A 16,445-nucleotide genomic window follows, 5' to 3' on the forward strand; every position below is an offset into this window, starting at 1 on the left:
CAGGCAATATTAAAGGTGTAAGATTTAGTGGAATGAGGAATGGGCCTGTCAGATGCTTTCTCTAAGTAGATTTAAGATTCATAATAATATGGTAAAAATGTTTTCTGGAGGCATGTCTGCATCGCTGATACAGCGCCCACTGAAGTGCCCCTACACATCAGTGGACACTTGCATGAAACACCTTAAAGGTGCAGTGTGTAAGATTTTGGTGAGGTTGCAAGCTGCAGCTAGCTTAATCCCCCCTCCCTCACCCCTCCCTTTCCAAGCGTGTAGTAGAACCTACGGTGGCCACCAGGTTTTCTGTTGTCATCTGTCCCGAACTTGTTTTGCCTCTTCATGTTTTCTCTTCTTTGACGGCGAAGATCCACCCTTTCTCGCTTTTTCTTGTGCCAAATGATAAGTTTGATCCTCCATTTGATGAAATTTGGGTTCTCAAACTTCTCACAACACAAAGGGTCACCAGCACCAGCAGCAGCCACTTATTCTTTTTACACCTTCCAATTCAAGCTGCCACTTCAACGTAAAAAAAAAACACGAAAGGCGCCCTCTAGAGGCAGTGTTTGGTATGTCTCTTCTGGGCTACTGTAGAAACATGGAGCTCATTTTCCTCATGGAAGGGCTCAATCTAAGATAACAAAAAGACAGCGATTCGTAGTTACAGGTGATCATACACAAATGAAAACATCCTTTTGTTTACTATATTCCATTTCTGCTAATAGATCCCCCTAAATCTTTCACACTGCACCTTTAATGGTGTTATTGCCTAGTGTTATTGTTTATTATAAGAGTCTTGTTCTCGTCTGTTGCAGTGATATTCCCAGAATACCAGAGAGCACACATGGACAGCTTGAATCAAGTGAGTGTCATCATCAGAAACTCCGTCCTTCTGGTTAATGTTTACCCCACTCACCACCACGGTTGTCAATGATAAGGTTCCTCACCTCACCTGCTACCTGACTCCTACACCCCACTCCTGGACATTCCACTCCAAATGAAAGCAGAACTCCAGCGCATTCTCCCCTCTCATGGTCTGCACTTCCAATAAGAGATTTAGTGGCTTTCCTGGCCTATTTTTGCTGTTCACAGTGTGGAAATCAATTTAAGATCTACAGTAATGATTTAAAAGATTAGAAAAATAAATCCACTAGCAGATCAACTGAAAATAGCTGATTTTCCCCATCATCTCCAGTGGATCTGCTCAAGAAGCAAAGGACCCACTTATAAACTGATAGTCTTGCTACACGTTAGAAATAGGGAAGAGCAGAGGTACTCGGTTGATCGTATGATGTGCCAGGATTCAAATTCTGAAGTTACGACTGGGGTATTTGTCCTGTTTCAGGGCAGGGAGGTATAGAAAGCTTAGAGACTAATTCAATAAAATGGCAATTTTAGGTTAGATAGATAGATAGATAGATAGATAGATAGATAGACAGACAGACAGACAGACAGACAGACAGACAGACAGACACTTTATTGATCCCGAAGGAAATTCAGCAAAGGGTTGTAAAGGGCTATACGATGTTAGAGTTTTGCTCTTATTTGTTAATAAGCACAAGGGCCAAAACCAGGAGTTGCCAACCCAAATGTTAAGAAGAGCCATTTTTTCCTGCAAAAATCAATCCACTTTGGGAGCCACAACATTTTCGTGTCCATTTCACGTCCATTTTATCATCCTGACTGTAAATACGTCTCCGTATGTGCTGATTTTCCTATATAGGATACAAATATAATATAAATGAAAACGCAGACCAATTTTTCTCTGTTCTAATCTTCAGCTCAGCTATAGCCACTTTTCTCACATCTCCAGCAGGAAACCTTTCTTCAAAAGTAGAGCAGTTTCTTGTAAAACGTCTCTCAGCATTGGTTGTTTGCATTGGTTGTCGTAAGGTGGAACCGGAGAATTCGAATGAAAAACTAGATTCAGCTTTGCAGATTAAACGTATCAGGAAACCAGCTGGAGCGATTTATAAATACAAATGAGTCAATTTGTCTCCAAATTATCGACGTCCGTCTTAAATCTCTCTCTTTGCCGTTTCGTAGCTACTATCTGGGCGAGACTGTTGTCTGTGTTGCTATGGTGACCAGCCGTCTGCGGGGTTAAAGGGTGAATCAGCAGTTCTACATTAACTCCAGCGTTTAAGACCATTTACTGTTAAACTGTGTTGAAGGACCAGCAGAGCTTTATTTTACTGTAGAGGAGGATTATTTTATTATTACCTGCTGATCTGATTCAGCTGTGGAGCCGCGACAGGGCACATGTTGCTGACCCCTTGTCTAAGTGCTAAGTGCTATACAAGTTATGAAGCACATGATTAAGAAGGCAGATGTTGTGCACCTTTATGCTAACCAGGCTAACTACACTTGCTGATGTTCACTTGAACAAATAACATGTTAGTATGTCATCCAATGAGGAGAAAGTACCTTGTGGAGAAGACAAGTCCTCATTGTTTTGTACCAGTTAGCTTTACTGACCAGTCCACGGTGTGGAAATCACTGCTGGAAACATTTACATTTACATTTACGACATTCGGCTGACGCTCTTATCCAGAGCGACTTACAATTTGATCATTTTACACAGGGAGGCCAAGGTGGTGTTAGGAGTCTTGCCCAAGGACCCTTATTGGTATAGTGTAGGGTGTTTACCCTGGTTGGGGATTGAACCCCAGTCTACAGCTTAGGTGTTAACCACTACACTAACCAACCACCATTTAAGACCTACAGTAATGATTTACGACATTAGAAAAATGATAAATCCAACACACGTTTTCAGATTTATTCCTGCTAAATTTTTTGTGGATTTTTTTTTACATCAGAGCTGTCACTTAAAAGAGTTAGCCCCTGGCCATACTTTGGTTTGAAGTATTTTTCCCCTTACTCACACTTAACCAGATTTTATCATTATAGTTTTATCATTTATTAATTTCATGCATACTCGAATATCAGGATCAGTTAGAATGCACATCTCTAACAAGAATGCTCAAGGGTCAGTTTGTGTTCTTTTTCAGAGTGATTGTGTGCAACATTAACAGGTTACTGTTTTTTCAGGTTCAAGTTCCTTTGAATCCCAGAAGATGGGCCCATCCATCTCGGTCACATCGCCCATGAGCCCCGGCATGCTCCGTGATGCCCCACAGTATCTGTCTGGACAGCTTTCAGTGAGTTCCCAGCATGCTCTTGGGCCACAGATTAGTGTAAGGGTTTGCACATATGGTTGGTTTCAGACTTGCTGTTTCTCTGACCACTAGACAACCTTAGAGTGATTGATTAGGGTTCTATGTAGGACAGCAGACTAAAAGTAAGGTTTCACTGCAGAGTGTTTGATATTCCTTTAAATAAGAGTCTGCTAACATTAAACAGAGTGAACTACTGCTTATGACGTTCTTATTTAGGCTGCTTAGTGACTGGCCCAGTTTGAAAGACTTGAGCTGGCTTTAAATAAACTCTGTGCTACCTTAAACTGAAAGTTGGCTTGCTGTCTTGAAGAATGGGGTTCTAAGGTCCTTGTATGAAGAACAGACATTCATTCCCAGAGGCTGACCCTATGAAAGGATCACCAAGTGGAAAATGTGTACTTAGATTTCAAGCTTGTTACCAGATTGGTGATCTTGGCAGAGAGCCTGGTCAGACACCACGACTGATTTAAAAAAAAAAAAAAGCAGGACTAAAGGCATTTACACAGCGAGCACAATTTATTTGTTTGTATAAGTTAATTTGGTAATGCAATACTGTAATACTGATGATATTTTGCACATCTGATATAATTTTTGGATGGCAAAAAGTTACATCAGCCCACGACATGAACTCACTGACCAATCAGTCATCTCTGGTGTTGGGATGGTGACAACAAAGATGAGGGAACTTCTTGAAAAATGCCAAAAGGATCGGAATCTAAAACAGGGCAACAAACTGGCCCGACATCTGAGATATATGTGGAAGCACTCAGATTTTCAGCTTCTGAATGAAATGATGAAGATCTCTGTGCTAATTTCACTTTTCCAAAAAGAAAGTGGGTCAGCGTCACTGTTTGCCCACTTTGTGAGGAGCACTTGAAGACATTCTGTCTGTTTGTTTTGTACTTCATCTGGTTTTGATGTCCAAACAAGCAGCTCAATCTGAGTTATGGAGATCCCAGAATGAGGCAAAGAAACTGTCCATTCTTCTTTCGCTTTTCCAAAATGGAAGTAGTCTTGCACAGTGACACTATAACACAATAGGGGGTTTGCCCTGAGTGAGGATCATGACCCTAATGTTAGTGGTTGGGAGTGCAAGGGGATGAGCCAGCTGGCAAACATGAGAGGACAAGCAGTGAGAAAGGTGCAACTAGAAAAACAGCTAAGAAACTACAAAATGAAAATGGAGGGGGCGAACCCTCAATCACCATGCTGCCAGGCTAACATGCTGCATAGCATGCCATCGTATGGACTAATGGCTATGCTAACTGAAGACTTAAAAGGATGACCCAAACTAAGAGCTCCCTGAAACTGAAACCATAAAACAACTCCCCTCTTTAATAAAATTAAAGCAAAATGAACATTTTTTGAAAAAATTACTCAACTCAAGACAGACACTGAGGTTACCAGCCAAGTCAGAGCAACATGCACATGGCTGCGTGAACTCAAGAATGAGTGGCGAGCAGTGTGTGAGCACCCCGTAAGTTGTGTGCCCACAGTTGCTACCCTAATTACTCAGTCCTGGCTCTCTGGCCCCTCCTAGCATGCTGCCTGAACATTACAGACAGAGTCTGCCCGCCTTGTGAGAAGCAAAGGATATTGTTTGGGTAGATATTCATCCATCCATCCATCCATTGTCCAAGCCGCTTCTCCGTCAGGGTCGCGGGGGGGAGCTGGAGCCTATCCCAGCAGTCTTCGGGCGGAAGGCAGGATACACCCTGGACAGGTCGCCAGTCCATCGCAGGGGTAGATATTGTAGCTGTGAAATGATGAAATTCCAAAAAAAATTGTAACATCCATCTTACTCAAAACATCTGTGTTTTAGGTTAAAAACTTGCTAGGTATTGATTTATTCCTTTAAAGGTTAGTATGTGCATCTGACTGATGAGCCAAATGATGAATTAGTGCAAACATGTTGGAATGTTAAAGTCTTACTGTTGTCAGTTATTCAGTGGTCTGTAAATCAGGCATCCTTATTCTGCACTCAAGGGTTCTTTATTAAAGAAAATGGTTCTATAAAGAAATGTGAACACTCAAAATAATCTCTGCATGATTAAGTGGCTCTTTTCAGATTGATGGAGAATGTACTGTAGATGGTTCTATATACAAATTTTGACATTGTTTAAAAATGCCTCTTGCTCTTTACATTATGTGTAAATTTCATGAAGAATGGATCAAAAAGAAACAGCCCAAAATTACTTCGAAAAAATTCTGGTTCCACTGACTTACATTAAAAGTAAAGTAGGTTTTTTCCTTCTCCTGTAAAGTTCTAATTTTGGAAATATGAGGTTTTATTCTGATAACAGCGATATATTCATTATATGACAGTGTAAAAGACAGTGTTACTCTGAGGTTTTAAACACTGGCTTTATGAATGAGCACCAGGTCAGAGATTAAGGATCAAGATGTTCATGAAAACATGAAAGCTGTAGCACATCTGCACGTCTACTGCTCAAGGAACGAAACACAGAGGCTTTGGTGTCTTTGCTCAGTTGTGCTGTGTCAGAGATGTAGTTATTCGTTCATTTTTGTTTAGAATGAAGGAGATTTAATCTAAAAAACAAGTTTGCAGGAATGAGAAGAGGTGTGTCCCATATTTTCTTACTGGAGCTGCAAGATATGAAAAAATCTAGATTTGTATGGGTCATCTGGCCACTCATTATGAGAGCATCTGATATTACTGGAAAGCAGTTAATGATTACCTGATCATTCTGCAGCTAATATTGCTAATATTGTGGTAATGATGAGCATACCATATTTTGCAGTCCTAGTGTATACACAGTGCATGCATACATGGTGTTAGCTTTTACAGTGCTGGAAAAATGAAATCAGAATTTATTTTGATGTTTGTGGTGTGTGCCCGCCCTGATGGCGGGTTACGAGAGCTGGGCCCAGATGGCAGCTGCGAGAGCCTGCCAGAAGATAAGCCCCAAACATAGAGCAGCGACAAACCCCGGCAAAGACGACAGGTTGAGAGCTGCAAGCGGGTGGGGGTCAGAGCGCAAAGCCCGAGCTCTTCCAAGGGACACACCGGGAGGAGGACGACAGTGCCGGCCATGAGATGCACAAGGGCAAGGAGCGAGTCCTGAGCGCCGCAGCTCGGCCACCCAGGTCAAAAGTGAGGTGTAGTGAAGCGGCCTCACTGCGGACCAGGGGGCAGGGCCTGGGTGGAGGCGGGCTTTGCGCTTCGTCCCTCACCCACTCGCATCTCTCTCCTTGCCCTCCTCACCAGGGTTTGTTGCCACTGGGTGTTCAGAGCTTCCATCGGAGCCTGGCGGGGGTGGGCACACACCACAATGTTATTTTATTGTTGAAATGTTTTGTCCATATCATTTTTAACTGTTGTTAAATATTTGTCATGGACATGCTTTCCAAAACTCCAAGCCCTTTAGTAAAGAATTTCTCAGTACAATCAAGCTACTACTTAATAATAATCTGCCTGGCTATGAGTTTGGAAAATGGGTCATTAGTTGACATTTTCTTTATCTGTGTGTCCAACATAACCTGAACTATCCATGCTCTGCCAACTAATGTGTTTTATCGTATCTAGGTGGAAAGAATCTCATTCACCCTGATAAGAAACTAGATACCTTGTTTAGTGTTGTTACATGTTGAGTCCAGTTTTAATGGCAATGCTACTGCACTTTATACCATACTGTATACCTACGTGCTTAGGTATAGAGATCTAACCTGAGTCTGTTCTACAGTTTCTCATTAGACTGAATGAATAACCGGCTCTAAATGTAGGTATTGTGATATAAACCGAGTCCGTTCTACAGTTTCTCATTAGGCTGAATGAATAACCGACTCTAAATGTAGGTATTGTGATATAAACCGAGTCCGTTCTACAGTTTCTCATTAGGCTGAATGAATAACCGACTCTAAATGTAGGTATTGTGATATAAACCGAGTCTGTTCTACAGTTTCTCATTAGGCTGAATGAATAACCGACTCTAAATGTAGGTATTGTGATATAAACCGAGTCCGTTCTACAGTTTCTCATTAGGCTGAATGAATAACCGACTCTAAATGTAGGTATTGTGATATAAACCGAGTCTGTTCTACAGTTTCTCATTAGACTGAATGAATAACCGACTCTAAATGTAGGTATTGTGATATAAACCGAGTCCGTTCTACAGTTTCTCATTAGACTGAATGAATAACCGACTCTAAATGTAGGTATTGTGATATAAACCGAGTCCGTTCTACAGTTTCTCATTAGACTGAATGAATAACCGACTCTAAATGTAGGTATTGTGATATAAACCGAGTCTGTTCTACAGTTTCTCATTAGGCTGAATGAATAACCGACTCTAAATGTAGGTATTGTGATATAAACCGAGTCCGTTCTACAGTTTCTCATTAGACTGAATGAATAACCGGCTCTAAATGTAGGTATTGTGATATAAACCGAGTCCGTTCTACAGTTTCTCATTAGGCTGAATGAATAACCGACTCTAAATGTAGGTATTGTGATATAAACCGAGTCCGTTCTACAGTTTCTCATTAGACTGAATGAATAACCGACTCTAAATGTAGGTATTGTGATATAAACCGAGTCTGTTCTACAGTTTCTCATTAGACTGAATGAATAACCGGCTCTAAATGTAGGTATTGTGATATAAACCGAGTCTGTTCTACAGTTTCTCATTAGGCTGAATGAATAACCGGCTCTAAATGTAGGTATTGTGATATAAACCGAGTCCGTTCTACAGTTTCTCATTAGGCTGAATGAATAACCGGCTCTAAATGTAGGTATTGTGATATAAACCGAGTCCGTTCTACAGTTTCTCATTAGGCTGAATGAATAACCGGCTCTAAATGTAGGTATTGTGATATAAACCGAGTCCGTTCTACAGTTTCTCATTAGGCTGAATGAATAACCGGCTCTAAATGTAGGTATTGTGATATAAACCGAGTCCGTTCTACAGTTTCTCATTAGACTGAATGAATAACCGGCTCTAAATGTAGGTATTGTGATATAAACCGAGTCCGTTCTACAGTTTCTCATTAGACTGAATGAATAACCGACTCTAAATGTAGGTATTGTGATATAAACCGAGTCCGTTCTACAGTTTCTCATTAGGCTGAATGAATAACCGACTCTAAATGTAGGTATTGTGATATAAACCGAGTCTGTTCTACAGTTTCTCATTAGGCTGAATGAATAACCGACTCTAAATGTAGGTATTGTGATATAAACCGAGTCTGTTCTACAGTTTCTCATTAGGCTGAATGAATAACCGACTCTAAATGTAGGTATTGTGATATAAACCGAGTCTGTTCTACAGTTTCTCATTAGGCTGAATGAATAACCGACTCTAAATGTAGGTATTGTTATATAAACCGAGTCCGTTCTACAGTTTCTCATTAGACTGAATGAATAACCGACTCTGAATGTAGGTATTGTGATATAAACCGAGTCCGTTCTACAGTTTCTCATTAGGCTGAATGAATAACCCACTCTAAATGTAGGTATTGTGATATAAACCGAGTCCGTTCTACAGTTTCTCATTAGGCTGAATGAATAACCGACTCTAAATGTAGGTATTGTGATATAAACCGAGTCCGTTCTACAGTTTCTCATTAGACTGAATGAATAACCGGCTCTAAATGTAGGTACTGTGATATAAACCGAGTCCGTTCTACAGTTTCTCATTAGGCTGAATGAATAACCGGCTCTAAATGTAGGTATTGTGATATAAACCGAGTCCGTTCTACAGTTTCTCATTAGGCTGAATGAATAACCGACTCTAAATGTAGGTATTGTGATATAAACCGAGTCCGTTCTACAGTTTCTCATTAGGCTGAATGAATAACAGACTCTAAATGTAGGTATTGTGATATAAACCGAGTCCGTTCTACAGTTTCTCATTAGGCTGAATGAATAACCGACTCTAAATGTAGGTATTGTGATATAAACCGAGTCTGTTCTACAGTTTCTCATTAGACTGAATGAATAACCGACTCTAAATGTAGGTATTGTGATATAAACCGAGTCTGTTCTACAGTTTCTCATTAGGCTGAATGAATAACCGGCTCTAAATGTAGGTATTGTGATATAAACCGAGTCTGTTCTACAGTTTCTCATTAGACTGAATGAATAACCGACTCTAAATGTAGGTATTGTGATATAAACCGAGTCTGTTCTACAGTTTCTCATTAGACTGAATGAATAACCGACTCTAAATGTAGGTATTGTGATATAAACCGAGTCTGTTCTACAGTTTCTCATTAGGCTGAATGAATAACCGACTCTAAATGTAGGTATTGTGATATAAACCGAGTCTGTTCTACAGTTTCTCATTAGACTGAATGAATAACCGACTCTAAATGTAGGTATTGTGATATAAACCGAGTCTGTTCTACAGTTTCTCATTAGACTGAATGAATAACCGGCTCTAAATGTAGGTATTGTGATATAAACCGAGTCCGTTCTACAGTTTCTCATTAGGCTGAATGAATAACCGGCTCTAAATGTAGGTATTGTGATATAAACCGAGTCCGTTCTACAGTTTCTCATTAGACTGAATGAATAACCGACTCTAAATGTAGGTATTGTGATATAAACCGAGTCCGTTCTACAGTTTCTCATTAGACTGAATGAATAACCGACTCTAAATGTAGGTATTGTGATATAAACCGAGTCCGTTCTACAGTTTCTCGTTAGACTGAATGAATAACCGACTCTAAATGTAGGTATTGTGATATAAACCGAGTCCGTTCTACAGTTTCTCATTAGACTGAATGAATAACCGGCTCTAAATGTAGGTATTGTGATATAAACCGAGTCTGTTCTACAGTTTCTCATTAGACTGAATGAATAACCGGCTCTAAATGTAGGTATTGTGATAGAGTCTGTGGTTGAATGGGATTTTTACCAGCTACAAAAATTACACATTTTGGGCGGAGCATACAATTAAACAAAAACGTCAAAGCACTGATATTTTTAAGCAATATCTTGTGAGTTTTCATTGCTTGACATTTGAGTTCTGCAGTAAAAGTTGTTGGCTGCATGTGTTTTGAATGGAACTGTGTTGAAATGATTGAATCTGAAGGTCGCCTGCTGGGCCAAATCTCCTCTCAGCAGTGTGGTTTTGATTTATGTGCCTTTTTTAGGCCTTTGGTTTAGTTTTATTGCATTTTTTTTCTTTGTTAATTTTGCTTATCCAGAGTCCATGCCTTAGTAGAAGAACCACGCCTTTTGTCCCTAGGGTCCAGGTAACAGCACCAATCTGACTGACACTCTCTCTCTCTCTCTCTCTCTCTCTCTCTGTCTCTATATCTCTCTCTATCTGTCTCGCTCCTTTCTCTTTCTCTCTGCGATATTTGGAAAATGCACAGCAGGAAAATGGCAGCATTTCAAATCTCTGATCTTCATTATCCTCTGTTTGATTTCTTTTAACCCCCTAAAGCGATACTTTGATATTGCTATTTCACACCCATACACGCTTTTTCATACATATGTTATCAATTTAACCTATTAAACTCCATCCTGCTGAAGGTTTTAAAAAGCATGCATGACTTACTGACCTGAATGGAACAGTTTAAAGAGACAGTCAGCGATTTTACTGACTCTGCTTTTGACATTGGGATTTCATTCTGCATTGTTTATTCAGTGAAGTCTCTTTAAATATTTGGATAGATTCCACATTATTCTGGGACAAATCTATGTGTTTCTTTTCCATGCAACCTGAAACATGATCTTTCATGCCAAAGCAAAAGGTCCAGCAGTTATTTTAAACAGGCACATAACATATGATACTTTTTTTATGCTCAAGCCCATTTCCAAAAAAGTTGATGAAAAATGTAAATGAAAACAAAATGCAATGGTGTGCAAATCATTTAAACCATATATTTCATTGAAAATAGTACAAAGACAACACTTCCAACATGGAAACTGAGAAATTTTATTTTTAAAAAATATATGCCAATTTTGAATGTGATGCCAACAACATGTTCCAAAAAAGTTGGGACGGGGGAACAAAAAGCTGGCAAAGTTGTGTAATGCTAAAAAAAAAAAAACACCTGGTGGTTGATTGGCAGCAGGTCAGTAACATGATTAGGTATAAAAAAGCATCTCAGAGAGGCGGAGGCTTTCCGAAGTAAAGAGGAGGAGGGGTCACCACTCTGTGAAAGACTGGACCATCAAATAGAGCAACAATTTAAGAAAAACGTTTCTCAACGAAAAACAGCAAAGAGCTTCTGCTTTTCATCGTCTACGGTGCAGAACATCATTAAAGACTCAGAGAATCTGGAGAAATCTCTGTCTGTGAGGGACGAGGCTGAACACCAGGATCTGCTGGCCGTGATCTTTGGGCCCTCAGGCAGCACTGCATTAAAAACAGACATGATTCTGTAGTGGAAATCACTGCATGGGCTCAGAAACACTTCTGAAAACCACTGTCTGTGAACACAGTTCATCACTGCATCCACAAACGCTGTTAAACTCTAAAACACAAAGAAGAACCCAAATATAAACAGGATCCAGAAACGCTGCCACCTTCTCTGGGCCCGAGCTCATTTAAAATGGACTGAGGGGAAGTGGAAAAGTGTCTTTTTCAGGGAAGGCATTTATTATTTTAGCAAGATGATGTAAAAGTAAAACCACATTCTGACTGTATTACAGCAGCACTGCTCCGTATTAAAAGAGTCTGGGTGCTAAACTGACCTGCCTGCAGTCCAGACCGGTCACCACTGAGAACATTTGCTGCATTATGAAATGAAAGATATCACAAAGGAGACTCTGATCTGTTGAGCTGCTGAAATTGTGTTAAGCAAAAACAGAAAACATTTTACTTTCTAAACTACAACAGCATCTCCTCAGCTCCTCAGAGTGCTGTTCAAAGAAGAGGTGATGAAACACAGCAGTAAACAGGCCAACTTTATTGGAACATGTTGCTGCCATCAAATTCAAAATGGGCAAATATTTTTGGAAAAATAAACATTTCACATGTTGTACTTGTATTTTCCTTTAAAAGCATGACTTACATGATTTGCAAATCATTGCACTCCACATAGCCTCCCAGCTTGTTTGGAAATGGGGTTGTAGATTAGAAGTGGGCAATATTGTAAAAATATAATATTGTGATATTTCTAGAAATTTTACGATATTGGATATGCCTACCATCAAAAACTGTGAACACAATGACTTTTGTTCAATATCTGCCTTTAAATCCAGCTAAACTGGACATATATTGGTCAATGTTCTTTGAGTACTAACAATATCCACGCAATATATGATGTCATATTGCCCATCCCTAGTCTAGATTAAACTCTTTTGGACCTAATACCAAGAGCCCTGCCCAGTTTTCATTGGTCACCAGGTAAATGTCATGTTCCATGTTGTGGTGAGAAGATTACGGTATGTTAACAGTCCCATTTTTCAACATGAGATTGCATTTTCCAATGAAGAACTGGCTGTAGCTCCAGAGACCGTAGACGAAGAAACAAATTGTACCAGCAGAAATAAAACCGCACTCCTAATCCGCGATTCTCAGAGCCGCTCTCCCTGCCAGACTCACGCGCTCGCCAAAATGTGCAAACGCACTTTGAGTCTTGAATAACAGCCGATGCTCGCTGCACATAATGTTTTTCTCTCTGCCATATTTAGGCTGCCGTCCACGTCCTCTATCTAACGCAGAATCATAATTCACTGTCTTTTAGAAAGACGTTCAGTGAGTTTGGCTGAATTTACTGAGTAAACGAGTGGAAATGGTACAATTTGTTTTGACTGAATCTTCTCCCCTTCGATTGTATCTGCGTTTGAAGCTACCTGGTTTGCCCTAGATTGTATTGAATGCATTCTGCTTTGCTGCATGCATTAGTCCTGGACTATTTTTAGAGCAGTATGTGCTCTGTAGAGGTATAGAGCTGTGTTTCCTTTAGCTCTCATGATTTCTTCCAAAAGACGGGCAAATTCTTTGAAGTCTTTGGAGTCCACTCAGAAAACCTTAGGCCAACTTTCGCCAGTCTTCTGGTTTTTGCCCGTCCTTTCCTCTCTCTCTCCGGGTAGTTCTAAGGATGTAGATTCTTAACAGTGAGCAGAGAAGCATGTGTGAGACTCATATTGATTGTTCCTTTCCTTTTTCTTTCTCTCTTTCTTTGCCAAACCACTGCAGTCGAGACTTTCAAAGCTGTTTAAATTGCTACTTCCGGGAAAATATGGTGCGCAGCACTTTTGCAGCTTTTTCTTCGAGTCTTTGAGTCATTCCTTTCGACAGAAGCCTTACTTCATTCCTTTGATTTGGACCTTTTGAGCTTTGAAAGTGTCTCCAGACTTTAGATTGAACCTTTTGTGGTGGTGAAATAGGAGAACACTTATCTGTTAGTTGTTGTGTCTGTGATGGGAGACACCAAACTGGACAACCCCAGTATGGACTCCCCAATTGGCTAACTGCAAATTCTCCCTGTAAACTTGCACATTCATGAGTAATGTGTTCAGACAGTCTGTCTTAGCTTAGTATTAGAACTGCGCTGCATTAGTAGATCAGAACAGCAGTTTGGCAAATAATCAGATTTATACAGTTTTTCACTCTTACAAATGTAGCTGATCAAGCAAGACCTTTGGTGTCTGAGGTTTGCTCTGTTTCTTCTACACTGGAGCTACAAGGCTAATGTAGCCAGTGGTCTAACTAATGGGGGACAGGGTGTGCAATCGCACCGGGGCCCATGACACAGGGCGTCCTCAAAATCTTAATTGGGCCCCTCGTATTGATGCCAAGCCAGCTGTTCACTTGTGACTCAAAGAACGGTCCAGTTTCTTAGCAGTACATCTCACCAGTTAGCTTCCATCAGCGCTACACAGATAGAACTAAAGTTTGTTTATGTCCTTCTTATTTTTAATGCATCTCATCCGTGGGACCCAGTTTCAAACGGATCCTTTGCAACCTGAAATGGTCATTGTTAATGATTTTAAAACCTTAAACTGGCATAAACAGTGAGGTTAATTTTAGCTGCTCGCGGATTTAAGATCCCAGAAATACCACTGAATGTAGCTAGCACAGGGATCGGCACCCTAAATGTGAAGATGAGCCAATTAACAAAAATTAAGCCACCTTGAGAGCCACATTTTATGTCCATTGTACTATATTGGCTGTAAATATGTCTCTGTATATGCTGATGTGCTAATATAGATAAAAAAAATACAATATAAATAAAAACCCAGACTCACTTCGCTCTGCTTTAAGCTTCAGCTCAGCTATAGCTGCTTTTCTCGCATCTCCGGCAGGAAACTTTTCCATAAAAGTTTAACCGTTTCTAGTAAAACGTCTCTCAACGCTCAACATTTTATGAGACTGAAGTCGCTTCTCATTCGCCAGCTTCTTGTCCTAGTGTTCCCGTTTCACCTTAGGCATCGGAATCATTTAAGGTGGAACAGGAAATTTGAAATAGAAGCTGACAATCAACAAGCTGACTTCAGCCTTGTTCATCTTAAATCTCTCTCTTTGCCGTTTCATAGCTACTATCTGGGCGAGACTGTTGTCTGTGTTGCTATGGTGACCAGCCGTCTGCGCTGATCTTCAGGGTTAAAGGGTGAATCAGCAGTTCTACATTAACTCCAGCGTTTAAGACCATTTTCTGTTAAACTGTGTTGAAGGATCAGCAGAGCTTTATTTTACTGTAGAGGAGGATTATTTTATTGTTACCTACTGATCAGATTCAGCTGTGGAGCCACAAGGGGGCGGTAAAATAGTCGCATGCTTTCGACCCCTGAGCTAACAAGTAATAGAGGCTTTTATGCTACCAGTTAGCATCATGCTAACTGCATGCCTAAATCGTCACTTGTCTCGAACCATGAAGAGCTGATAAGAAATCTCAGTCATTTCTGCTTTTCATGTATGGACACACACTTCTGTCCATACTTCTACATAAGTGTGTACAGCTGGTGAGGTATAAGTTTCCAGAGCTGCATTAGCCTCATAGCTCCAGTGAGAAGCTCATGAAGCAAATTTCAGACCCCAAACACAATCAAATGCATTTGTGGAACACAACTGTGTACATTTGACTTTTAAGCTGAGCTACTGCTTTCAGCAATGTAGGAAAACAACAAGACACAAAGCTGGGAAAACAGCTCAGTGTGCGTAGTTCGGTTGTGTGGATGAGGGACCTGCTTTAAGAAAGCCCTGACACGCATGTGGTCCTTTGGGCAGCTTGAGAGCCTTGCCGGCGGACAGGCTAACCCAGCTGTGCTCTCTCTGAAGGTGAAGCTGTGGTACGACAAAGTGGGACACCAGCTCATTGTCACCATCCTGGGAGCCAAAGACCTGCCTGCTCGGGAGGACGGCCGGCCCAGGAACCCCTACGTCAAAATATACTTCCTTCCTGACAGAAGGTACGAAGGAACGTTTAGCCTTTGTTTTGCTACCAGCACATCTGTTTATGTCAGTGTCACAGCACGGACTTTGGACTAAATCCGATGGTTACAGTTTAAAGAAGAGCTTCTGTCTTGCCTCAAAAATGGTAGCCAGCCCAGTAGATCGCCTGCATTTCACAGCAGTGTGTTTTAATTCTGATAGGAATTGACTAATGAGCAGTCAAGTTCTTCTAGAGCATAAACCAAAATAAAATGGAGAATAAAACATTGTGATGTTGGCCATGATAAAAACATTTACAGCATTTGGCTGACACTCTTATCCAGACCGACTTACAATATTGATCATTTTACACAAGTAGGCGAAGGTGGTGTTGGGAGTCTTGCCCAAGGACTCTTATTGGTATAGTGTAGGGTGTTTGCCCAGGTGGGGGACTGAACCCCAGTCTGCAGCATAGAAGGCAGAGGTGTTAACCACTACACTAACCAACCACTATTGTTCTTTATTAAACACCATTCAGTGATTGCACCAGCTGTGCGTAAGTTCAAACATAGGCCAGTTGTGATGTTCAGGTTTATGCATTACTAAATTGGAACAAGCCCCACAAACTAGTTTTAACATTGAGCTTAGTAGGTAACAAATATTTACACCTCCCCATCAGCAGCTGTAAGTTTTGGGGAACCGTCCAAAACCATGTAGAAAGAAAAACAAGACCAAAAACGTGACTTTTTGGTTAACTAAGCTAAAAATTCAAAATGCGATATGGTGTGGTTTTGCTTACAGCTCTAATCGTCGCCCTGAGCTGAACACCCACAGCTCCAGCAGCTGCAGAAACGGCTAAACTGAGGCTGCTGTTGTGTCGGTCAGCCAGAAACCAGCATTTAAAAAGCTGCATATTTGGCTTTCTCAGGGAAATACTAAAGAATAAACAGACAAAGGCTGTAAATAATTAGTTTTATTC

The 16,445-nt window shown here is 40.6% G+C and overlaps 1 protein-coding gene across 6 annotated transcripts in view; it reads left to right on the top strand.

The window, feature by feature from the left end:
* rims2b (regulating synaptic membrane exocytosis 2b) overlaps positions 1–16,445 on the top strand; it is a 250,923-nt gene that overhangs the window by 118,466 nt on the left and 116,012 nt on the right. For all 6 annotated transcript variants that reach the window (XM_037535353.1, XM_037535354.1, XM_037535355.1 and 3 more), the window contains exons 11-14: positions 810–856; positions 3,046–3,191; positions 10,344–10,391; positions 15,374–15,504. In XM_037535353.1, coding sequence (XP_037391250.1) covers positions 810–856; positions 3,046–3,191; positions 10,344–10,391; positions 15,374–15,504 — 372 coding nt within the window. The remainder of the gene's footprint in view (positions 1–809; positions 857–3,045; positions 3,192–10,343; positions 10,392–15,373; positions 15,505–16,445) is intronic.

Source organism: Pygocentrus nattereri, chromosome 27 (assembly GCF_015220715.1).
Source record: "Pygocentrus nattereri isolate fPygNat1 chromosome 27, fPygNat1.pri, whole genome shotgun sequence".
Lineage (NCBI taxonomy): Eukaryota > Metazoa > Chordata > Actinopteri > Characiformes > Serrasalmidae > Pygocentrus > Pygocentrus nattereri.